This window comes from Panthera tigris, chromosome A1, assembly GCF_018350195.1.
Source record: "Panthera tigris isolate Pti1 chromosome A1, P.tigris_Pti1_mat1.1, whole genome shotgun sequence".
Taxonomy (NCBI): Eukaryota; Metazoa; Chordata; class Mammalia; order Carnivora; family Felidae; genus Panthera; species Panthera tigris.
This window is the reverse complement of record NC_056660.1, coordinates 91,200,521-91,225,971: the sequence shown is the minus strand read 5'-3', so window position 1 is coordinate 91,225,971 and position 25,451 is coordinate 91,200,521. Positions and strand designations below refer to the sequence as shown.

At 45.3% G+C, this 25,451-nt stretch overlaps 1 protein-coding gene across 2 annotated transcripts; it reads right to left on the bottom strand.

Moving 5' to 3' along the window:
- Positions 1–692: 692 nt before the first annotated feature.
- On the bottom strand, positions 693–23,541 carry ZNF354A (zinc finger protein 354A). Of its 2 annotated transcripts, none has more exons than XM_007083100.3 (5): positions 23,351–23,541; positions 22,255–22,340; positions 18,014–18,140; positions 16,716–16,811; positions 693–2,811 (listed from the first exon to the last, which is right to left on the bottom strand). In XM_007083100.3, the coding sequence occupies exons 2-5, from the start codon at positions 22,285–22,287 to the stop codon at positions 1,259–1,261; spliced, it is 1,809 nt and encodes a 602-aa protein (XP_007083162.3). In that variant the 5' UTR covers positions 22,288–22,340; positions 23,351–23,541; the 3' UTR covers positions 693–1,258. The 2 variants fall into 2 exon arrangements, with proteins under 2 accessions (XP_007083162.3, XP_042838187.1); XM_042982253.1 differs by lacking the exon at positions 23,351–23,541 and adding an exon at positions 21,981–22,034 and having other exon boundaries at positions 22,255–23,313.
- Positions 23,542–25,451: the final 1,910 nt, after the last annotated feature.

Here is a 25,451-nt window from a genome sequence, read left to right as displayed (position 1 = left end):
AGACTACCAGTCTGTAGGGGCACCTGGTGGCTCAGTTGGTTTAGTGTCCAACTTTGGCTCAGGTCATGATCTCATGGTTTGTGAGTTTGAGGGCTGCATTGGGCTCTCCACTCTCAGCACAGGGCCTGCTTTGGATCCTCTGTCTCTCTCTCTGCCCCTCTTCTGCTCGCATTCTCTCTCTCAAAAAATAAACATTAAAAAAAATTTTTTTAAGACTACCAGTGTGCAGTATAGTAGCTGCCCCAGAACTAGGGCAAAAACAAAAACAAAAACAGAGTTGTTTATAATTGCCTTTTGTTTTCCTGAAATTGTGTGACACGTGAGCATACTAAGTGGAAAACCTACTTATGTCATGAAATCATTGACATATCTTTCAATCTTTTGGCACAGGTATTAGATTCATCAAACTTCTTTGGATAGCTCTTTCCCTATCTTTGGATAGCTATCTTTCTTTGGATAGCTCATATCCATGGAATGTATATTTCCATGAAATATACATTCATGAATTCATGTATATTTAATAGCTTTAAATTTGAAATAATTGCTTAATGTACCTAGGATGACAGCTCCGTGTATAGCAGGTATACTTTCATGATAAACGACTTCACAATAAAAAATTCTGAGAACAGAATGAGTGATTGGTTAGAAAATTCCAAATTCACAGCAATTACTAGAAAAACCAAGGATGAAGAGAACAGACTTTTATTTCTATTTGTAAATGAAATCCATGCACAAAATTTGACATCAGGTCAGGAAAAGGACAAACCCCAGAAACTTAAGAGGTAGTTTATAGTTTTTTCTTCTTTTTTTATCTTTTATTTGGTCCTTTCCTCTAGAAGGGTATAATTTGATCGCATCTTTTATATGCTATTAAGTGTTAGTTGTAAAAAAGAAGTATTACTGATTTATGTCTTTTTAATGAAAAATCCAGGGCACACCTCCCCTCACCCAGATGTTTATGACAATCACATATGACCTCTAGCATACACTGCTGTAGAAAGAGAACAATTATTTTACAAATGCCGGAAGGGTCTCCGGTTGTGAATTCTTCATTTTAGGTTATTTTAAAAGTGCCTGATAGGCACGAACACTTTCTACTTTCCTTATTATCTATTACATAGTCAAGGCTTATCCTTGGAATCCGCAATCTGATGAGGCCTAGGTTACAGGAAGATTTTTCCTATCTATTACATTTGTATTTTACGCATGTATTCTGCTGAGCTTTGGTTTAAGGCTTTCGCACATGCAAATCTACTTTCTAGGGGTTCTCTTCAATGTGGATTTTGTAATGATTAGTAAGGGATGACCTGTGGTTGAAGAGTTTCCCACATGTGTTACATTCATAGGGTTTCTCTCCAGTATGAATTCTCTGATGGGCAATCCGTGATGAGCTCTGTCTGAAAGTTTTCCCACATGTGTTACATTTAAAGGGCTTCTCTCCCGTATGAATCCTGCGATGCTGAATAAGAGCTGAACTTTGGCCAAAAGATATACCACATTCCTCACATCGATACGGTTTCTCTCCTGTGTGAATTCTCTGGTGGTTACTAAGGGATGAGTTACACCTGAACGTTTTCCCACACTCGTTGCATTTATAGGGTCTTTCTCCAGTGTGCATTCTCTGATGTTGAATGAGGGCTGAACTCTGCCTGAAGGCTTTCCCACACACTTTACATTTACACGGTTTCTCTCCAGTGTGAATTCTTTCATGGATGATCAGTGTTGAGTGGGAACTTAAGGCTTTACCACATTCATTACAGTTATAAAACTTCTCACCAGTATGAATTATTCGGTGTCTGTTCAGTCGAGAAATCGAAGTAAAACCTTTTCCACATTCGTTGCATCGATAGGGCTTTTCTCCAGTGTGAATTCTTTCATGCTGAATAAGAGATGCGCTCTGACTGAAGGCTCTCCCGCATTCACTACACTTAAAAGGTTTCTCTCCTGTGTGAATCCTCTGATGATAACGAAGGGATGAACTAGACTTGAAGGTGTTGCCACATTCATTGCATAAATAGGACTTCTTTCTGAGGTGAATTCTCTGACATCCAGGAAGGCCGGATGCCTTCCTACCCGGATTATATTTATGGGGATTTTCTCGAGCGTGGATTTTTTGATGTATAAAAAGGCCAGATCTCCTGCTGAAGGATTTACCACACTCTTTACATCTATAGGATTTCTCCACAGTATGGGTTCTTAGGTGTTTATAAAGGGATGTACTAAGAGTGAAGGCTTTCCCACATTCTTTACACACATAGGGCTTCTCTCCAGTATGAGTTATTTGATGTTGAATGAGAGCTGAACTTTGGTTAAAGGCTTTTGAACATTCTTTACATTTAAATAATTTCTCTCCACTGTGGTTTTTCTCATGCTTGCGAAGGGATGAAGTGTTAATGAAGGTTTTTTCACATATACTACATTTATAGCGTTTCTCTGCTGTGTTGATTTTTGGCTGATTAAGTAAATACGGATTCTGTTTGAAGCGGTTTCCTTGTATTTCACATTTTGGTGGTGTTTCTTCTCTGGGGACCATCTGTTGCTTAACAAGGACTGACTTTGGACTGAAGTTTTGGCCAAATTCAGCATTTTTATGGCTTTTTTCTACAGCAAGGATTTTTTTGTGGGTGACTAAAATTGTCTGGACACTTTCTTTTTTCTCTTGCCTTTTCTCTACTCTGTATTCATAAATGCAGGGTTTTTCTGATTTAAAGTCCCAGGGTCCATTCCTTTTGGATCTTCTCATTATCAGCTCTTGGAAGGAAGAATCTTGTGTTTGAGTTGACTTCGTGGTTTTGTGACTGCCCTTCCACCCTGGAGGGGAAGAAAAAACTAAAGATGTTTTTTGTGATACAGTATTTGGTTACTGAGACCAACTGTAGAGAATAAATAAGTATTGATGGTATTTAAATAAGGTCTTGGTATCTGGCCAAACATAAGAGGAAAACATAAGAAGAGGAAAACGTTAAGATTTAAGCAATACAGAAAAAGAATCAATGGGAACTGAAGTACTAGTGTGGAGAAAAGAATAAAACAAACCTATTTAAAGAAGGTGAGTGTAGGAGTGACCAGGGGAGCATGAGTTCAGAAAGGTAGTCTGGGATCAGAGTCCAAAGCCATGAAAGACTCCAAAATTATTTTCATAACCTTTCTCTTCATTGTGCGTAATCTATATCTGTAGTCCTTTCTACTTTCCCTCATGCCAAATTCCTTTGTATACTTCAGATTCAGTTCAGAAGTTAACGGAGTCCTTTCTTGACTGAGTTTCCATACTCCATTCCCCTTATTATAGCATTTACCACAGGATTTAAAAATATGTATTCTATACCTCTTTATTTTTTTAATGTTTAATTTTGAGAGAGACAGAGCGTGAGCAGGGGAGGGGCAGAGAGAGAAGGAGACACAGAATCCGAATCAGGCTCTAGACTCTGAGCTGTCAGCACAGAGCCCGACATGGGGCTTGAACCCATGAACCATGAGCTCATGACCTGAGCCGAAGTCAGACACTTAACCAACTGAGCCACCCAGGAGCCCTTATTATTACATACCTTTGTATTAGATATAATTATATATCTACCTACAGCTAAATATAAGACTTTCTTTTCTACCATAAGTGTTCTCTGCAACAAGCAGATTAACATGCCCAATTATAGAAACTCCTGATGGCATCTGAATTATATATGAAATGTTGCTAATTTTCCTTAATTACTTACATATTCCTGATTTGAACAATGTCAAATATTCTCAATTCCTTATCTCTCTCTCTCTCTCTCTCTCTCTCTCTGACACACACACACACACACACACACACACACACACACACACACACACACGATTCAAGCACTTGAAGTTACCTTCCCGGACAGGACATTACATGGGTGATGGGAGTTCATCAATGGGTGATTACACTCATGGCCAGTCCAAATAGGAACATGTTATAGTTAATCCAGAGGTGCCAGAGATAGGCATGATGCCAAAAAGGTGTGTGAAGCTGGGAAGGCAGCCTTGCTCATGCATCAAGCAAAAGAGGCTACGCAGACAGTGTAGAAAAGAGTCAAAGATAAACAAGGCAGGTATAAATATAAAAAGGTAAAAGAGACCTAACGTGCTAAAGTGGTGAAAAAAAACAAAACAAAACAGAATTGAACTCAACAAATCTTAAAATTGGGAGAGGATGCAGTTGAGAATATTAAATTTTGCCAGGGGAATGGCTGTGCATTTAGTTTGGCATCTTCTCCTGGGCTAGAGGTAACTATTTAAAAGGCTCCTATGGGGAATTCCCTTGTACTCTTGGTGGGAATGCAAACTGGTGCAGCCACTCTGGAAAACCGTGTGGAGGTTCCTCAAAAAATTAAAAATAGAACTACCCTACAACCCAGCAATGGCACTACTAGGAATTTATCCAAAGGATACAGGAGTACTGATTCGTAAGGGCACATGCACCCCAATGTTTATAGCAGCACTATCAACAATAGCCAAATTATGGAAAGAGCTCAAATGTCCATCAACAGATGAATAGATAAAGAAGATGTGGTTTATATATACAATGAAAAAGAATGAAATCTTTTTATTACTCGGCAATGAAAAAGAATGAAACCTTGCCATTCGCAACAATGTGGCTGGAACTGGAGGGTATTAACACTAAGTGAAGTAAGTCAGATAGAGAGAGACAGATATCCTATGTTTTCACTTGTATGCGGAATGAGAAACTTAACAGAAGACCATGGGGGAAGGGAAGAAAAAAATAAGTTACAAACAGGGAGGTAAACCATAAGAGACTCTTAAATACAGAAAACAAACTGAGGGTTGATGGGGGAGGGAAAATGGGTGATGGGCATTGAGGAGGGTACTTGTTGGGATGAGCACTGGGTGTTGTCAGTGATGAATCATGGGAATCTACTCCCGAAGCCAAGACTACACTGTATACACTGTATGTTAGCCAACTTGACAATTAAAAAAAAAAAAATCCTTTGCATCTCACTGTGTCTGAGATTCCTATCTGACATTCCCTTTCTCACCTGTGTACAAATTCTCTCTGCTTGGTGAACATAGTATATTCTGCTTTTTCTTTTTTACTAGTTAAAAAAAAATTTTTTTTAACAGTTATTTATTATTGAGAGACAGGGAGAGACAGAGCATGAGCAGGGGAGGGGCAAAGAGAGGAGGAGACATAGAATCCGAAGCAGGCTCCAGGCTCCGAGCTGTCAGCTCAGAGCCTGATGTGGGGCTTGAACCCATGAACCGTGAAATAGTGACCTGAGTCGAAGTCGGATGCTTAACTGACTGAGCCACCCAGGTGCCCCTCTTTTCTACTAGTTTTACTTCTCAGTCTCCTTCATGAATAACTTTTTCTGTTCCCTTTTTAATATTTGGTATCCCCTAGGGTTTGGAATCCGCCCCCCCCCCCCCACCACTCTGCACAACCTTCTTGATGAATTTTACCTGCACTCATGTCTTTATTATTTATTGTAAGGGAAAGAGGAGCATTTTTACTTTTTGCCAACACCTTCCTCATCCCTTCTCCAACTCAGTCTTGCTAACTTAAGACTGGAGCCCTGAGCACTGGGTCAGATGCCTAAATGGTATTTTGTTTCTCATGTCTCACTGTTTGTGCCATGGTCTCCTAGTCTTCTGGCCTCAAGTCTTGGTATCTAGTAATTTAATCTCCATGCCGTAGCCAGAGTAATCTTTTTAAAATCCACATTTTAGCATGCTGCCAACTTCCTTAAGATCCTCCAAATTTATCTTCAACAATTCACATGTGAGGTCGAGTATCTAATACTTGGTGGGGCCTAAGTGGAGGCAGGGAGGAGAGAAATCACTCGGGAGGCTGCTGTAGTTAGGCAGCTGAGCAAGGGGATAGAGGAGGCACAAATAATGCAGCAGGATTATCATTTCAGGAACTGGTAGCAGGACCAGGCTTGCTGATGGATAATGTGTGGGGTGCAGAACAGGAATGAAGCAGCTAAGAGATTATGCCTAGGTTTCTGGCTTGAAAACGATGAATGCTGCACAAGCTACCAGAAGACCAGGAGAGGGGCAGGTCTGAGGGGGCCTTCTATTTCAGATGTGTGTGCTGTGGCTGAGATGCTTTCACAGACCCTGAAGGAAGATGCTGAGGCATTCAGTTGTTATGTATTTTGGAGCCTGAAGAAAAGGTCAGAGCTAGTCAGGTATTTGGGAGTCCTCCATAGATAAATTTTACTTAAAGCTGAAGAACTGAAAAGTCACTTAGGCATGGCAACATTAGAAGTCAAGAAAAGGAGGAAAATCAGATGCCAGAGGAAGAAAGTACTTCAGGAAGGAGTATGTGAGCAACTCTGGCAAATAATGTGGGGACTATAAACTTAACCCTGCTTGTGCCAAGATGGAAACAGTATGGGATTTAGTGACCATGCTTTTCGTGGATAGCGAGGAAGAAAGCCCCACTGGGGTGTACACAGGAAACAAAGGGAAGTGATAAAATAGAAACATCAAGTAGAGAAATGCTCTTGAAACGTCTTGTTTAAAGCCGAACAAGAAATTGGACATGGGATGGATGGATTTATTGACTTATTTTTTAGAGAGAGAGGGCATGTGAGTGGGGAGAGGGGCAGAGGGAGGGAGGAGGAGAGAAGGAAGGGGAGAGAGAGTGAGAGTGAGAGAGTGAGAGAGTGAGTGAGAGAGAGAGAGAGAGAGAGAGAGAGAGAGAGAATCCTAAGCAGGCACCACGCTCACCATGGAGCCAGACACGGGGCTTGACTGCACAACCCTGGGATCATAACCTGAGCCAAAATCAAGAGTCGGATGCTCAACTGACTGAGCCACCCAGGCGCCTCATTTATCAAAAAGTTAAAAAGCACCTATAATATACCTCTATCCTAGGCACTGGTGATCCATAAGACATCCCAGATCCAGTAATGAAAAGAAACAGTTCAGGAGTTCCCAGTTTGGTATTAGAGACAAAGAAGAAATAGGATATCACATCATGTGATAATTTCTATGACAAAATTACAAGGTAGAAATGGACATGAATGTGAGCTTAGAGCACCACCCAAACTACCCTTAGTGGAGGTTGCCAGTAGGGAAGGGGTACAGGTGGTGGTTAGTTTTTTGGCAGAAACATATAAGATGGGATTTTAAAGGCTTAGATATAGGCTGGATAGTGTGAGGCCTAAAGCACCATCAAAATCTTTGAACTCAAACCAGCTTTCCAGACTTTGTTCCCACCTTATCCTGTAGGTGGACAGATTCAAAGTTATTTCTTTTTCTTTTTACTTTTTTAAATGTTTATATGAGAGTGAGCTCAGAGGGGGAGGGACAGAGAGAGAGAGGGAGACACAGAATCCAAAGCAAGCTCCAGACTCTGAGCTGCGAGCTGTCAGCAGAGTTTGACATGGGGCTGGAACCCACAAGCAGTGAGTTCATGACCTGAGACAAAGTTGGATGCCTAACCGACTGAACCACCCAGGCTCCCCCAGATTCAAAGTTATTCCTATAAAAACATCATACGCACTGCAGTCTCAGAGACTTTCTACTAAAATCCAAGGACTGAAGGAACTACATGCCAGGAATTATACAGAACACCATGACGGGGTAGTATACACATCTGCACACCTCCACCATGTCTGTGTTGGTGAAAAAGAAATGCTGTTCTCAAAATTTTGTTGCTAATTCTAACTTTTAAAGCTTTTTATTATGGAGAATGTTCAACATATACAAAAAGTAGAGCGAACTGTACAGTGAATTTCCAAGCTGGCTTCAACCATCACCAATGCTGTTTCATCTACTGCCTTGTTAGGAGTTGAACTGTGTCCCCCAAAAGGATAGGCTGAAGTCCTAACTTTCAGTAACTCAGAGTGTGACCGTATTTGGAAACTGTCTTTGAAGAGTTAATCAAGTTAAGATGCGATCACTGAGTCCTCATCCGGTATGACTGGTGTCCTTATAAAAGGGAAGTGTGGACATAGGCATGCGCAGAGAAAAGACCGTGTGAAAGCACAAAGGAAGAACACCAAGTGACAAGAGAAGCAGAAACCAGAGTGGCACAGCTGTAAACCAAGGAACAAGGATTTTGGGCCACCCCCAGAAGCAAGGAAGGAATGTACCAGAGTCTCAGGGGGAGCGCGGCCACGTCAATACCTCGACTTTGGATTTCTAGCCTCAAGAACTGTGAGACACTAAATCTCTGGTGAAGCCACGCCGTGTGGGATTCTTAGAGCAGGCTGAACACAGTACTGCACACCCCTACATCTCTTCCAGTGTGTTGCGGGGGGACCAGGTAGGTCCCAGATACTCTATCATTTCACCCATCCTATGTCAGAACATGCTTCTCAAAGATAAGAACTCTACTTGTAAACATAACCACTTATGCTTACTGAGATCGGGAAACTGAAGGGACCCCATTAAGGACTGCCTTTTTTTTCCTGCCTCTATTCTTGCCATGACCTGCACCCCCGCCTTACGTGTGCCTTAATGTATGTCCTCCTTGTAAAGGTCAAGGAGTTAATGCTATCTTTGGAGTCTTCCAGCACAACAAGTAACATCTCAGGAGAGATGGGGCAGAGTCCTCAGGTACTTTATAGACCACTGACTTGAGACACCTTGACCCAAGACTCCTGGCTCCAGGGAATAAGTGACTCACAGAGGGCACTTGAGCACTTGTCCTTGTTTCGACCAGTTCCTGGCTGCCTAAAAGCACGCACACGCCAGACCACTGTCCTTAGTAGAAGCCTTGCACCCCAAGCAAAGATGAGACACTCTTCTTCCCTGAGTCTCCCAGACGCTCTGTATCTGTGCGCTCTCTGTATCTTCAATAACTTTTGCTCTCACTTCCTCTTTGCTTGAGTTTGATTTCTATCTTGTGTGAAGCCAACAACCCTCTTGGTCCCACAGGACCACCTCTGGGTCCTCAGATCTGCCCTACCTATTGTTTGAAGTTATTATTGCCTATAAGCTAACTAAAAGCTGTGCACTAATTCCCGTGGGGGGAGAGGGGCAGTTCCCACACTACCAACAAGCAACAACCTAGGAATTCAACTCAATTCAACGAGCTACCTGGAGACAGCATCAGACCCTACAGGTTGAGGGCTCAGTCCTACAAGACTGTCCCCTGACCCCTTCACATACCAGTTGCAAGTCCAAATTTTCATCTGTGCTTCTGATCAATGGGCTATAAATTGGGAGGTTCCCACAACCCCCTCCTTAGTTTTAATTGCCTAGCATGGCTCCCAGAACTCAAATATTTCACTTACTAGATCACTCGTTTATTACAAAAGGATGTCACTCAGGAAAAGCCAGATGAGAGATGCATAAGGCAGTATTCAGGGGAAAGAGAGAGAAGCTTCCATGCCCTGAGTGCACCACTGTTCCTAAATCTCCAAATGTTCACCAATCAGGAAGCTCTCTGAACTCTGTCCTTTTGGGTTTTTATGGAGACTTTGTTACAAAGCCACAATTGATTAAATCATTGAATCATTTGCCGTTGCAATTGATTTGACCTCCAGTCCTCTCCCCTCCCCGGAGGTCAGGGAGACGAGACTGAAAATGCCAACCCTCTAATCACAGCTGGCTCTCCTGGCAACCAGAGCCCATTCTTAGGTGGGGTCCCAAAGTCACCTCACCAACATAACAAGTGATCATTATTGCTCTCATCAATAGGAAATTCCAAGAGTTTTGGGAGCTCTGTGCCAGAAACAGGGAGGAAGACCAAATATATATTGTTATAATTTAAAATATCACACCTAGAAATCATTAAGGATGTTTATTCAAACTGCTGTGATAGGGGCGCCTGGGTGGCTAAATTGGTTACGTGTCCGACTTCAGCTCAGGTCATGATCTTACAGTTTGTGAGTTTGAGCCCCGCGTTGGGCTCTATGCTGACAGCTCAGAGCCTGGAGCCTGCTTGGGATTCTGTGTCTCCCTCTCTCTCTGCCCCTCTCCAGCTTGCACTCTGTCTCTCTCTCTCAAAAAAAATTAAAAAAAAACCTTTTTTTTAAATTCTAAGTTCTCTTCATCCTTTCTTCTTTTTTGCCTTCACTTTATAGATAATCGCTTTTATTGATCTGCTTTTACTTTTTTTATTTTTGGTGGGGGAGGGTGGGGAAGGGGCATTTCCCTCCTTTTATTTTTTATTTATTTTTAATGTTTATTTTTGAGAGAGAGAGACAGAGCGCGAATGGAGGAGGGACAGAGAGGGAAACCCAAAATCCGAAGCAGGCTCCAGGCTCTGAGCTGCCAGCACAGAGCCTGACACGGGGCTCAAACCCACAAACCGAGAGATCATGACCTAAGCCGAAGTTGGATGCTCAGCTGACTGAGCCACCCAGGTGCCCCGCTTTTCCCTCCTTAAAAAAAAGCTAATCAAATAGACACTTCTGTTTTGGTGTCTCCTTCTTCCTTAGCTAAAAGTACTATTTTCTACACTTCCTACACTTTCCCCCACTTCTTAATAAATTGTGGAGATCACCCCAAAGTGGAATTTACGGAAGTCTTCCTCACAGAAGTCTGTGTGAATGTGCCACAGTTTATTCAACCAGATTGCTGTGAAGGACATTTGGGCTCTCACTGTAATACATCACGGACTTTACACGGGTAGGCGATAAAGGTACAGCTTTACAGCTTTAAAGTGATACCCATCATGCGAATCAGCAATCACACCACCGATCAAATCGCAGTCCAAACTAGACCTGCTGGGCCAACATCATCCAGAGCTACTCCCCGGAACGAGGAAGCCCTCTATGTGCTGCCATGGAGGGTTTCAATACACATCAGGTGAAAAGGGCAAAATAATGTGTGCTGTGTGCTCTAACCAGAGTGGACAAAGGAAAACGGAAGTATACGGAGAAATGTCTGTTTATATGCACAGGAGGGCTCTTTCAATGCTGTTGCTATCTCTTCTTCAAATCTGATCTTCTACAGTATCTTGTACCTGTTTACTTCCTCCTGCCCATCACCCCTCAGGGGCTCTGTTCTGGCTTCTGTCCTCACCGCCACCCGCGCTAAGGCAGCCATGACCTCCTCGTGGCTGAGACAAAATGTTCTCTGCAGTTCCCACCTAACTTACTTCTCAGCAGTGTATGACAGTGACCCCTTGTTTTCCTGGAGACGCTCTCTTCCTAAGCTACACATTCCAGCCTCAGTCTCCTTTGTGTACTCGTTGTCCTAGTGATGTTCAATCCTTGGGAGTTCCTCAGGGCTTAGTCCTTGGACCTCAATTCTCCCTGCTCTGCACCCTTTCCACAGGCCAGCTTCCATTCCAAATATATACGCTAAGCAAGACTTCTGCTCTCCACACCCAATTATACAGGAGCCCACTGAACATAGTAACTTAGAGGGTTCAAAGACTCCTCAAATTCAGCATGCCTACAACTGAATTCGTGATCATTCCCTCCAAGCTGTATAAACCCTTGTCTCTGTAATCAAAACTGTTAAGAGGCATCCTTAACCCCTCTCCTGCAGCTAATCAATTTCCAAGACTTGTTCATTCTACCATCTAAATGGGTCTCACACTCCTCTACTTCTCCCCACCTCTACTGTTACCAACCTGCTGTAAGCTTTGACCTCAAGGACACCAGGCCTCCTAATTTTTCCTTCTGCAGGATACCTACATTTGTCTTCCCTGTGGGCCCATTTCTCTCCACCTGGCCATGAAATGCCAGAGTTCCTCGAGATTGAGTTCTGGGCCCTTTCTTGCTCTTACTGTACTCTGCACCCAGTCCATAGACTAATTCAAACTCACCCACTGTTTCAATTACCCAGTAACGACCAGGATTTCCCAAATTTACATTTCACACCCAGTCTATATTTTGAGGGGTAGTACTCCAAATCTAACAGGTTATTTGACCTCTCCCCTGGGATAACTGGGTCAATCAAAAGCAACTTAATTCATCCAAAACCTTATTTCTACCACCCCCCAAATCTGATCTCCTTGTAGGGTCACTATCTCAGTGAATGAAATCATTACCCATCCCAGAAAGAGCCACAAACCAAGCTCCCCTGATAACCTACTTCCTTTGTCTTCATATCGAATCCATCTCCAAGCCCTGCTTCTCTTATCTCCCAAGTGTCTCTGAGATTCGCTCACTTCTTTGTGTCTCCATAATCACCAGCCTAGCTGAGTCATTCACGTATTCATTAACTGGAAGCCTACTCTGACCGACACTGTTTTCAGTACTGGGGAAATGGCAGCAAATCAGACAATCCCGCCTGAGGGAGTTGATAGTCCAGAGAAGGGATAATGAATGAATATGTACTATCATGCCATGAGAAGCACCCTGAGGAAAACAGAGCATGGTGAGGGGATACAGGATGTGGAGGGAGGGCAACAAGAATTGAGCTGGATCTATTCAAGAAAGTACCACCTCAAGGAAGTGTCAGTGGGCTTGTGGACATCAGGAAGAAGAATGGGGAGGGAAAAACAAGTGCAGAGTCCCCGGGGTGGGAGTCTGCCTGGCCTGCCTGACCCTGCAGGGTGGCCACAGTGATTACAGTCCTCAGATGAAGGGCAGAGCAGAAGGAGGGGAAGGTGAAGAGACAGCCAGGGCTAGACCATGTAGGCTCCAGATGCCACTCTGGGGACTCTGGATTGTGCTCCATGTGATGGAAGCCATGAGCAGTTTGTGCATGAGAGTGAGATGACCTGACATTTTTACTTTTTTTTTTTTAACATTTATTTATTCTTGAGACAGAGAGAGGCAGAGCATGAGCAGGGGAGGGGCAGAGCGAGAGAGGGACACAGGATCTAAAGCAGGCTCCAGGCTCAGAGCTGTCAGTACAGAGCTGGACACAGGGCTCGAACCCACAAGCTGTGAGATCATGACCTAAGACAAAGTTGGACACTCAACTGACTGAGCCAGCCAGCTGCCCCATAATTTACCTTTTAATAGAGCATTCTGGCAGCTACAAGAACAGATGCTGGTGGCAGTAGGGAGGTACAGGGCCATGCAGGGGTCTTGTTGGGGAGTGAAAGGGACAAGGACAAGACTGACCTGAACATACTGGACACGGCTCCGGAGCACCTGGGCTCTGCTTTTACCTCTTAAGAGATTCACTCTTTAAACCACCACCTGCTGGGTCACTAGGCTGCTAAGGGCAGCACTTTCATGCAAATTAGAAGACCCCTGCCCCCTGTGCAGGGGCAGTCCTAGCACAGCTTAGTGGGTGGAAGGCAACTCCCAGGTGGCCCCCTGGCTGACCACGTGGCCCAGGTTCAGTCCACCCTACAAGGCTTCTTGCGTTCAGATAACAAAGGAAGAGAAAATGACGGAGAAAGAAGAACATATTTTCATTGGAGGTAATTGTTTACCTAGATCATTCTTGCATTTTAAAAAATATTTATTTTGAGAAAGAGTGAACAGGGGAGGGGCAGAGAGAGAGAGACAATCCCAAGCAGGCTCCCTACTCAGCAAGGAGCCCCATGCAGGGCTCGATCTCACAACCACGAGATCAGGACCTGAGCTGAAATCAGGAGCCAGTCACTCAACCAACTGAACCACCCAGGTACCCCTCCCTGCATTTTTTGAATTTTAGATTTCAAGAATAGTTTGACTTTTGGGTGTAAAGCAAACTCATGATGTGTATCACCTTATTACAACTCTTCCAGAAGAGCACAACCTCAGTGATGACAGTTTAGGCTCATAGACTCAGAAGAGACACACACCCTGCGTGCCATCTCCTTCCATCTCTCAAGTTAAAGCCTACATACCTGGGATGACAGTTCGTTTTTGTTTTTTTGTTTTGTTTTTCCTATTTGTGAATAGTATTGAAATAAAAGTAATTTTTTTTAAAAGAGGATATTTGGAGGCAGTTAGAGGTTCTAGGAGTCCTACCCCGGGAGCACGGGCTTTTCCATCACTGGCTGCCCAAGGGGAAGGTTTTGGTTTGGGTCTAGAGTGAACAAGCCGAGGCACTCCCATGAACACTGGCTCCCTCACCCGTGCTCGCAGGGGAGTGAGCTGCCCTTGGGAGGGGAAGCTGCTCTGAGGTCCCCTCAGTCCAGGCAGATGGAGCCCCCCAACCCCCCAGGGGTACAGGACAGACACAGCCACATGCCCGGACTCCCAGGGTGGCCCATGTGACTTCCACCTCTGAGGGAAGAGAGGGAGTTCATTCCATCCAGAGACACCCACATACTGGTCAGCTGTGATGTCCTTATGTCCGTCCGATGTCCACCCACGGTCTACCCACATCCCACCCAGGGACGTCTCCCCAGAATGGAGGAGGAGGCTGACCGGACTCCTACCCCACCACCCGGTGGCCCCAGAGCCTCTCAGGACAGCTTTGGACTCTAGTCACACAATCTATTCCTCTTAACTGAACGAATACTCACTTCACTCAGATTCATTAATGGATCAGAGGCTCCTGAGGTCAGGGCAAAGGGAGCCCTGCTCTTCCTCTGACCTTCCATGCCAGACCCGGCTCACACCCAACAGTGGGACTGAGGACCCTCCTCAACCCCACCTGGTGGCCTGCATTCTCTGATCACTTCGTGGTGGCCTCTACCAGCTTCCACAGAACTCTGATTCCATAAGTCAGTGTTAAAAAAAAAAAAAAAAAAAAAAGAAATCTGGGGGCTCCTGGGTGGCTCAATTGGTTAAACATCTGGTTAAATATCTGACTTGGGCTCAGGTCATGATCTCATGGTTGGTGGGTTCGAGCCCTGAGTGGGGCTCTGTGCTGACAGCTTGGAGCCTGGAGCCTGCTTTGGGTTCTGTCTCTCTCTCAATCTCTCTCTCTCTCTCTGCCCCTCCCTCACACACTCTCTGTCTCCCTCAAATAAATAAATGCTAAAAAACCAAAAAACAAAAACCAAAAAACAAAGGTAGTTCCCATATCAAAAACCTCAACTTACTGTAGGAATAAAGCTACCGGGGCCTGGGGGCTGGGGAATGCGTCTGCCCATCCCACGGGTCCTCTGTGGGGCCCACAGCGTGGGGGGCCGTCACTGACTCGTGTGGACCTGAGGACAGCCGGGACCAGTCCCCACTTCCATGCCAACAGGCTCCCTGTCTGCTGCAGGCTGATCTCTGCAGAGGGTAAACCCGGGTCCGTGGCCAGGTACTTCCGACTCCTCATGCACTGTGCATGGCTCTCGGACACAGTCCAAATCCTGTGTCCGGGCTTCCCTGGCTCAGTGGGACCTGGTCCCTGCTGCTCTCTCCTGGCTCCCATCAGCACCTGCTGGCTTTCTTTGTCTGCACAAACACACATGCCCTTTTCTGTGCCTGGACTATTTCTCTGCATCCTCAGATCCCACCTTCCTACCCCACCACCCGGTGGCTCAGTCTCTGGGTGGCTCAGTCAGTTGGGCGTCCGACTTTGGCCCAGGTCATGATCTCACGGTTTGTGGGTTCAAGCCCCACGTCAGGCTCTGTGCTGACAGCTCAGAGCCTGGAGCCTGCTTTGAATTCTGTGTCTTCTCTCTGCCCTTCCCTACTCATGCTCTGTCTCTATCTGTCTCTCAAAAATAAACATTGAAAAAAAATTTAAAAAAATAAACTCCAATTATTACCACATTGGCCCCCTGAACTTAGGAACTAAACTAAAAGATTCTGCCTGCCTGCCTGCTTACCTTTTAGAGACAAACTAACTGCTGGAACAGAAAAAGAAACATCTGAGGAGGCTGCCTGAGCAGATCACCTGAGCAGATCAATCCACAGTGCCAGAAATGACCTTGATCTCTCTATGGCGCTAGAATCCCTTTCTCTATATCCATCCCAAGCCCTAATAAAAGCAGCCTTATTTCCCTTGTTCCTGGAGATGTGGCTTTGTAAATTATTTTCCACAATCTCCTTGCTTCTACAAATAAAGCTGACCCTGTGAGATATTACCACCTGGTGTAGTCTGTCTACACCTCACCAAGTAGTCGGCCCACTTTGGTTCAGTAACAAAATTGCATAAGGACTCCATGAATATATTCTCTGTGAAATATTCAGGTTCCACATAAATAAAGCCCTCTTTCATCCTGCCCATTCTTGATCCCCACCCCCGCCCCCATTCTCGATTCCATTCCAAGTAGGACTACTGTTACCAGCTAAGGTGTGTCCCCTAACCTTTCTCTCTGCACTTCCACGCATATTATACATACAGCCTTGTAATTTTCCTTAAACACAAATGGGGGCACATCACCATCATGCTTTGTGACCTGCCCTGGAGCTCTGGCCATACCAGCGTGCTCTTGTCTGACATGGCACTCCATGCCAGGGCAAGGGACTTGCCACAGCTTCTTAAGCCATGCCTTTATTGGAAGACCTCTACATGTTTCAGATTTAGGCCAATTTTTCTAAAACACCAAGACCATATCATTCTCCTGCTTAAAATCCTTTCTTTCCATGGGACAGTCCATCTCCAAGAATCTTGTTGAAGCACATTGTAACATGGCCCCTGCTAGCTTTCTGACACCCTTTCCTTTCTCAGCTCCTGGTCTCACATGCATCCCCTGAGCCTCCATCAGAATGAATTCTTTGCCACTCTTCAAATACACTGTTTGCTGACTGAATACCTGATGTGCCGCCCTCCTCTGAGAACAGGAAAGAATAAGAGGAGATCCCAAGAGATTCACTTGGGAAGTGATTCCCGCAGAATAAGAGGAGGCTCCTGTCTGGGGCCTTAGTGTCCCCTCCCGCCACTTCTTGAGGACAGAGAAACTTCCCCAACCAACATCTCCAAGCCCCACCGTCACTTAGTAAACAGACTGCTGCCCAAAGAGGTTCCCGGGCTCCTCCGTCCCAGCCACTCACCTAGAGAGGGGCCTCCAGGACTTTCTTTCTCTACCTTCCAGGGATCTTCTCCTTGCTGCAACAGGGAGATCACTTTTGGTTTGGAAAACAGGAGTCCTGCTCATACACAAACAAAAAGAGAGAGACAAAAAAGACTTGGTTTTGTTTTGACTCAAAGAGGCATCATAGACCTGAGCAGAAAACTCAGGGCATGTTACAAAGAGCTTCTGGGGGTGCTCCAGCTGTGCCCCCACGATGTTGAGGGCATAGTGCGGGGAAAGGCAAGGGACCTGTAGGACATGGCTGTGCAATAGTTGTATGTTAGGGAAACATGATAAATCTGCAGCTTTAATAACATTAGCTTTCCATAGAAAAGGGAATATGTTAGATGTACAGACTAAGTTAATACTTATAAACGTGAGGAGGGCACCTGTTGGGATGAGCACTGGGTATTGTATGGAAACCAATTTGACGATAAATTTCATATTAAAAAAATACTTATAAACAGGTACCTATGGAAAGGATTATGAACAAAGTAGCTTGCTAAAGATGAGGAAACACTGACTCCCTTTCTACGATGGTAGCCGTCAGCAAACTATGGGTCATAGGCCAAGTCTAGACCACTGTTTATTTATGTATGGCCCTCTGAGCATGGTGGTATATGTTACAGAAACCAAATGTAGTTCGCAAAGCCTAAAATATCTTCTAGCTGGCCCTCTGCAGAAAAAGCTTGCTGACCCCTAGGAAAGCCAAGCAAGAAAGGTAAATGGTAGGTCCAATGAACAAAGCCCTCTGTTGAGAGGGGTGCAAACAAACCCCAGAACAATCAGTGAAATGACTCCCAAACTGTGAGGAAACTTCTAGTGTGCAATTATAGACCAGGAAGGGGAGGATTATCAATACCACCTCCTTCATTTCCATGTGTGGGGTAATTCCATGCCTATAAGAGGGGAAAATGTGTTTAACATTTATTTATGGTGATCTGACACAAACCTAAGGGTAAAACTCAACTAAAGGTTTTTTGTTTTGTTTTGTTTTGTTTTGTTTTTTGAGAGCATGAATGGGGTAGGGGGCAGAGAGAGGGACAGAGAATCCCAAGCAGGCTCCATGCTGAGTGTGGGCTCGATGCCATGACCTGATGATGAAATCATGATCATGACCTGAATCGAAATCAAGAGTTGGGACGTTCAACCGACTGAGCCACCCAGGTGCCCCTCAACTGAAGTTTCTGATGACCCATGCCTTTTATCCAAGGAAGCAGGTGCTGACTTATCCTAATTTCTGAATTTTTTTTTATCTACAAGAGAAAATTTCCTTACCCAATGAGACCAGGTTACTATAGTTCTCCAGCATCACGTCCTGGTACAAGTTTCTCTGAAAAGGACCCAGCTTTCTCCACTCATCCCGCGTAAAGAGCACAGCCACATCCTCAAACGTCAGTGACACCTGTAATGACAAGCCATCCCAGCTCACCTAGGACCTCCCATCATGCAGAGTGAAGAAGATGGCAGTGGGGGGTAGATGGGCTCCCATGAATGCTCCTGATGTTATTCTGGTTTCTGAAGGTTTCAGGTCATTTGTTTAATGAACAATCGGCCAGTGACCAATATATACTGAAGTGTTCATGAAAGCATGAATTGTTAACCAGTCCCTGTGTTAAACACTGTAAGGAGATGTGGGGAGGAATTAAGGACATTAGTGGGAATGTTAATTAGAATAACATTTCTGATGACAATTTGATAATAGATACTTAAAGACTTAAAATGTGTGGATCTTTTAACTTACCAATTACTATATTTGCATCACAAGGAACAGTGTGCAAAAATGCACCTCCAAGGTGTTTATCATGATGTTACTGATAAAATCACTGCAGGCTTAAGTTAGGTTAACTAACTTGAGACGCTATCTTGAAGCCAGAGGACAATAATAATGGACAAATAATAATGGACAATATTATTTATTGAAAGCTTTCTTTGGACCAAGCTCTTCTTAAGAGATTTGTATTAACTTTTAGTGTAAATACTTATCTTTACAACAACCCTATAAAATAGGTACTATATTGCCCCCATCTTACACAAGAAAAAAAAGAAATTTGTCCAAACCAAACAGCTGGTATAGAGGAAGACGCACTCCCCCTGTGTATCGACTCTCAATACTACAATACTGCTTTACTTTTGACACCAGACATGTGTGTTTTCCACACGCCAAGCAATTGTGTGACACCAGCTAGGTGTCTTATGATTTAATTCCATTCTCATGCCATCTACCTGGAGAGAGAGCCCGATTCCACAGGTTAAGGCTCAGTCCCACAAAACTGCCTCAACTTCAGATGCCAATCCCAAGTCCAGATGGTAACCTGTGCTTCTTACCAAATGGCTATAAATTGCACAGGTTTCCACCACCCCCCTCCTCAGGTTTAATTAACTCGCTCAAGTGGTAAATGCAGGGAAAGTGCCACAATGCAGGAAAACATTTACTTAATAGATTATTGGTTTATTCCAAAAGGATATTATTGAGAACAGACCCGGGAAAGAGGTGAAAGGTATGCGGGAAGGGTGTAGAGCTTCCACGCCTTCCCTGGATGCACCACTCTCCCCACCGACAACTCTTCACCAACCCAGAAGCTCTTCAAACCATGTCCTGGGTTCTTATGGCCGCTTCATTACATAGGCACAATGGATCAAATCACTGGCCATTACATAGGCATGAATGGCCCCAGGCTGGGGTAGAGAGCCTGAAAGATCGAACCCTCTAATCAAGGTTGGTTCCCCTGATTGGACTGGATCCTTAGGGGCTTTTCAAAAGTCACCTCATTCATATCAACTTTGGCTTGGTTGAAATGACTTGTTATGAGTAACAAAACACAGCAATTTCATCTTTATTGCTCTGAAGTTATTTCAAGAATAAAAACCAACTATTATTCATCATTTAGCTTCCAAACCCTTATAATCTCCTATGTGCCAGGAACAGGAATGAAGACCAAATATATATTTCATACTATGAATCACAATATCACAGCTGGTCACGGGTAGAGGTAAAACTGCAATTTGGAGGACGTCCAAGGCTCCATTCTTAACCATTCTGCAAAACTGCCTCTCAATGTCTACCTCAAGGGGTTAAGAAACAAATGGGATAATCTATACAACGGAGATGGATGGTGGTGATAGTCGTACAACAATGTGAATGTACTTAATGCCACTGAATTATACATGCAAAAAAAGCTAAGGTGATAATGTCATGTATATTTTATCACAATAAAAAAGCTAAAATGGTAAAACAGATGCATACCTATGTACGTAGGTATTCACACAAAAAGTGAATAGAAAAGGATTCTGATGGACATATACCAAAGGGGTGACAGCAACTATCTCTTAATGCTGGGTTAAGAGTGATTTCACTTTCTTCTTTATGTATATATTTTTTATTTTCTGAAATTTAATTATTTTTTTAAAGTTTATTTATTTTTGAGAGAGAGAAAGAGAGTGCAAGTGAGCGTACAAGCAGGGGAGGGGCAGAGACAGAGAGGGAGACACAAAATCCAAAGCAGGCTCCAGCCTCTGAGCTGTCAGCACAGAGCCCAACGTGGGGCTTGAACTCACAAACTGCAAGATCATGACCTGAGCCGAAGTTGGGAGTCTTAACCGACTGAGCCACCCAGGCACGCCTATTCTCTGAAATTTTAAACATGAGCATGCAATACATGTATAATAAGGTAACTTAGAAATAGTTAATATAGATATATAATCTTAGCCCTCATAAGAATTTACGATCCAACTGATAGACCAGAAGAAAACCATGTGCAATGATTTGCTCAATGAAATTGTGTAGCTGGACAGGCCTGTATGCCGTTTCCCAGTTCAATCCTCATTTTAGAGACGAGAACCAGAAGGTCCAGGGCAGTCAAGACCCAGGTCACGTACTTTCTTAGTAGCAGAGGCAGGACAATAATTCAAGTCTGCCTTTAACCCAGCACTCGGTATATTCTCTCCCTGCTCTTAAACACCCTGTCACTGACTTTTACACACAAGCCCGTGCAGGTGACAAAAGGGTGGCAGGTGAGGTTAGGGAGAATGCCACGAGGATTCACTCACACACAGAGATGGAGAAGATTCTGGCCAAGAGAGCAACATGGCTCCAATGGAATGGAAGAGGAAAGCCTTAGAGAAAAGCAGCCGGAACGTGCAATGGCAGGCCTCGGCCCAAAGATCAGACACTAGCGAGTTTCATGGGTCTGAAACGCAATGTCACAGTGAAGGGTGGTGACACGGGGGCTGGGTCTGCCCTGAGTTCTGAGAGAGGCACCAGGGGAATGGCTGGACAGTAATGAGCATGAACCCAGAGGCCAGACACACTTGGGTTTGAATTCAGGTCACCGGGCTTCCTTGAGCCTCCATTTCCCCATATGTAAAATGGGGATGATAATTGCTGCGCAGGCAGGAGAGTGAGAACAAAGGCAAAGCCCTCAGGAAGTCCCCCCATGGGACATTAACTGCTACTGTCAGGTGAAGGTGAGTCATGGAAGGACCTGTATCTCCCGGGTCCTGGAAACACTGGATGGCAGTTCCCGTCTGTCAGCACTGATGTTACTACTGCAGTAACATCATCACCTCCTACAGCCGCCACACAGTGACCATCTGTGAGGGCCCGGCCCGATCTAAACACTTTCCATGCACTTGAGTTCACGTGATCCTCTCACCTGCCCTATGAGGTAGGCATGCTTGTGATCCCCACTTTCCAGGTGTGGAAACAGGCACAGAGAGATGGAGCTATTTGTCCAAGGCCCAGAGACAACAACCAAGGAGATGGGTTCAAACCCAGCAGTCTGGCTTAAAAGCCCTACTTGTCAGACACTGGATACCCTGCCTCTCCACTACTGATACCCCACAAAATCCTCCCTGCTGCTTCCTGAGGAGTCTTCTTTCTGCCCTCGCAGTCAAGAGACCTCTCCAACTGTGTCCCCTCCAACATGGCTATTCCTTGTTCATGCACGGGCCTCCCGGGATGGGGTCCCTCCCCCGTTCCACAACATGAAGATGAAAATGGCAGGTCAAGAACAGTTTTCAAGAGAATGCGGAAGCAAGGCACATGATCCACAAGGTTAAGAGGGAGAAAAAACACTATAAATGATGGGTTGGAGAAACCTAGGGAAGGTATAATGGGAAACTCAGGAATGGAAAGAAAAAGCCAAGGGTAGGGAGGGAGACCAGAGTAAGCCAAGGAAGCAGGGCCAGAAAGGAACTGCCAAATGTGCACGTTTGTTTGTTCTGCCCCCACGCGGCATCTTACCTGTCAAGTTAGTAATCATACACTCAATTGAGATTAATGAATAAAAAGTAGTGTCTGTTAGGAAAAGAAAAGAGAAACATTAGACATGCATTGGCAGGGAGGAGGTTAGCATTCCCTACATAATCCACCATCTAACAAGGTGGGCCAGGAAAAAGGGCTTGAGTTCCAGGTCCTGCAGAAGATTGTACTGAGTAGAGAATTTCAGTTTGAGGATTTAAAAAAAAAAAAAAAAAAAAAAAACCTGTTTCTAAATCTTAGGTAGCAATGAACTCACTTGAGACCTTGCTTCCCTCTGTCCAATAGCCATATCTTCTTTCTGGGCTCTTCCCTTAGGATGGGTGGAGTCTCCAGAAGGCAGATCTGAAAGAAGAAAAAGGGAGCCAGGAGGGAGAAGCCCCTTCTGCTTTCAAACCCCCTCAGAATCACCAAATCTGAAATCCTCACACCACCTGAGAATGACCCCATGTGCCCTCAGAGAGGGAAGTAAGGAGCTGGGAGCAGAAAGGACCAGAGAAGTGCCGGGTCGCTCTGGCTCAGAGAAAAAAAGGGTGTAGGACTTTATCAGCAGCCGCAGCGACTCACTGAATCTCACCGCATGCCAGGGACTGCCAACAGTGGTTTAGTCCCGCAGCACAGCTGCCATTGTCAGCACCCCCATTCTACAGATCAGGAAATCGAGGGTAGAGCGGGAGCACCTTGCCCCATTTCACACAGTCAGGGAGGGTGCACCGGGATCTATACCACGCGCCTCCAGAACACCTGCCCCAACCTCGCTGCCTGCATGGGACAACTTTTCTCCACCTCAAGCTTTCCCCACCCAACTCCCCTCCTGTCAAGGAATCTCCAGATTTTTGGAGAAAGCTGCTTCGGAAAGGGATGACATCAGTTTTCCTATGGCTGCTATCTTGAGAACAGGCACAGAAACCGAAAACCTCGGTTCCAGTCGAGGATCTGCCGTGGGGGGAAGCGGGCAACTCACTTCTGGCGGAAAACGCATCTCTGCGCCCGCCGTCCAGAAGGCAGTGCCGCCGGTGAGGGGCGGAAACACAATATCTCACGTTCGCTGACAGCCGTCAGCCGGTAGCCGGGCAGGTAGCGTGCCGGGAACCGGTTGGGAAGGAGCGGGAGGGGGGCCTGGGCCAGTGGGGACAAGTGCCCGACCTGCCGCGGTCACGGGCACGACCGCGGGACGAGCGGTGCCGGGCGGGCGGGCACATAGGGGGTGCCCGGCCCCTGTCACGCCTGCAACCACAAAGGGCCCGCTCGCGCCTCCCGGGCCTGTGCCCCGCGCCCTGGCGCCGCATCCTCCCGAGGCCCGGGTCCTTCCTCCCTCCCTCCCTCCCGCATTCGGCCGACCCTCGGCCGCTCACCTCGCCCTGGCCTCGGAGGTTCCAGGAACCGCGCCTCCCCGGCCGTACGCCGCCGGCGGAGGCTCCGACGCCGCCCCAGCGGAAAGCAGCCCGGGTAGGGGACTTGTACCCGGGCGATACTGGACCTACTTCAAGCCCCGTAGCTGTTAGCTCTGGCAGCAAATACCCAGAGTCCCGCGCAGGTCCGGAGAGGTGGGGAAGGAGGCGGGTTAGTAATGGCCGCAAAACTTCTGGGGAATGTAGTCCACGCGAGGACTCATGCATTCTGGGAAGTGTAGTTCTCCGTGCTGGTCGGTGAGGCGGGGCCCAGGCGAGCTTGTCACGTGCCCAGCTCTCACTTCCGGGCTTGGGGTGACACTCCTTGGGCTGCGAGGCCGTGGCTCTGGGTTCCTGGGGAAGGAAACTGAAGTTCGCTGAAGAGTGGTGCCTTATGATAGTAAGGCAAGTAGACAACCACAAGAACAAACCTTTTTTCCCCTTCATTGATTCAACCAAAGTTATTGTGTTCCTGGTATGTGCCAAATGCCACTGTAAGTGGTTGGAAATATGTCAGTGAACGAAACAAAGTTAATTGCTCTCAATAACATTTTTGTTTTTTGGTCGGGTGGGGGGCAGGAGGGTGCAGACAGTAAACCATGAATACAATTGTATAGCATTTTAGAAGGTAAGTGTTATGGGAAAAAGCGAAAGAGCAGGTTCAGGTATGTATGGAGGCAGTTATAGGAAAGAATAGGGTCACGGGTACCCCCCTGTGTTAATATAGCAGGAAATGAAATGTTGATAAGATAGAATTAGTATCCTATGAATTTTTGTTCAAGTGTTTTGGCTATAATCAACTCACATGAATAATATGCCAATTTGTAAATAAAAATTCTGAGACAATGGATTGATTGAATTTATAAATTGGGAAAATTGATGGTTTCACATTATTGATTGTCACAATCCATTACTGTGGTATCATTACCTGTCACAAAAGTTTTGCCCCATTGCAGTGCGTGAGTCAATAGGCCAGCCCAAGTCTCTTGGTTGGAACAAGTTTTCACCACTTCCAGCAAGTAAGCAGACAGGAGGATAAATCTCAAAGCACTGTCTCCCTTTGGGGTTAGTGCAGGAAGCTTTTTATTCAGTGTGCTAGGGGGCAGGGGCAGAGTGCTTGATACATTAGGGAACTTAACACATATTTTGTTAGGCACTTTTGTTCAATTAGAATACCTACCTTGTCAATAGCTTGTCAACACGCTAGTGCAAATGTTGTATGTTTAAAAAAGGCCCAAGACTCTGCCCACAGGAGTACGTCAATGTGGAAATGTTGGGGTTTGGAGCCAATGGCCAAGAAAGAATTCTTGAGATGTCTTAGGTGCTAAAAGGTATTTTTTTGTTTTATTTAAAAAAAATTTTTAAAGATGTTTATTGCATTGTCTGGGTGGCTCAGTTAGTTAAGCATCTGACTTTGGCTCAGGTCATGATCTTACGGTTTGTGAGTTCAAGCCCTGCATCGGGCTCTGTGCTGATGTCTCAGAGCCAGGAGCCTGCTTCAGATTCTGTCTTCCTCCCCCCCTGCTCCTCCCCCACTTCTGTTCTCTCTCTGTCTCGCAAAATAAATAAACTTTAAAAATAAAAATAAGTTTTTTTAAGTTTATTTTCAGAGAGACAGAGACAATGCAAATTAGGGAGGGGCAAAGAGAGAGGGAGAGGGAGACACCCAATCTGACAGAGGCTCCAAGCTCTGAGCTCTCCGCACAGAGAGCTCTTCTCTGTGCGGAGAGCTCAGAGCCCAATGTGGGTCTCAAGCCCAGGAACTGTGAGATCATGACCTGAGCTGAAGTCAGAGGCTCAACCGACTGAGCCACCCATTTGCCCCCAAAAGGTAGTTTTATTAAAGCATGGAATAGAATCTATGGGCAGAAAGCTGCACTGGGGTTGTGACAGGTGACTGATTATATACTTTCAAGTTGGGAGGGGGTCAGGGATAGAGTAAGTCTGTAAGGAATTTTGGAAGCAAGGTTTCCAGGTACTTGTTAGGAAAAGGTAATTTGTTACTGTCTAATAAAACCCCAGTCATGAGACCCTTCAGATGCATATCAGTGGGTCATATGTTTGG

Coding starts and splice junctions, on each gene's coding strand:
- ZNF354A (XM_007083100.3), bottom strand. CDS start 22,287: ATGGCTATTGGACAGAGGGAAGCAAGGTCTCAA. Junction 16,812..18,013: donor TAGTAACCTGGTCTCATTGG/GTAAGGAAATTT, acceptor GTGTATGAGCAG/GACTCCTGTTTTCCAAACCA. Junction 2,812..16,715: donor TCCTGGAGGCCCCTCTCTAG/GTGAGTGGCTGG, acceptor CTTCCCCTCCAG/GGTGGAAGGGCAGTCACAAA.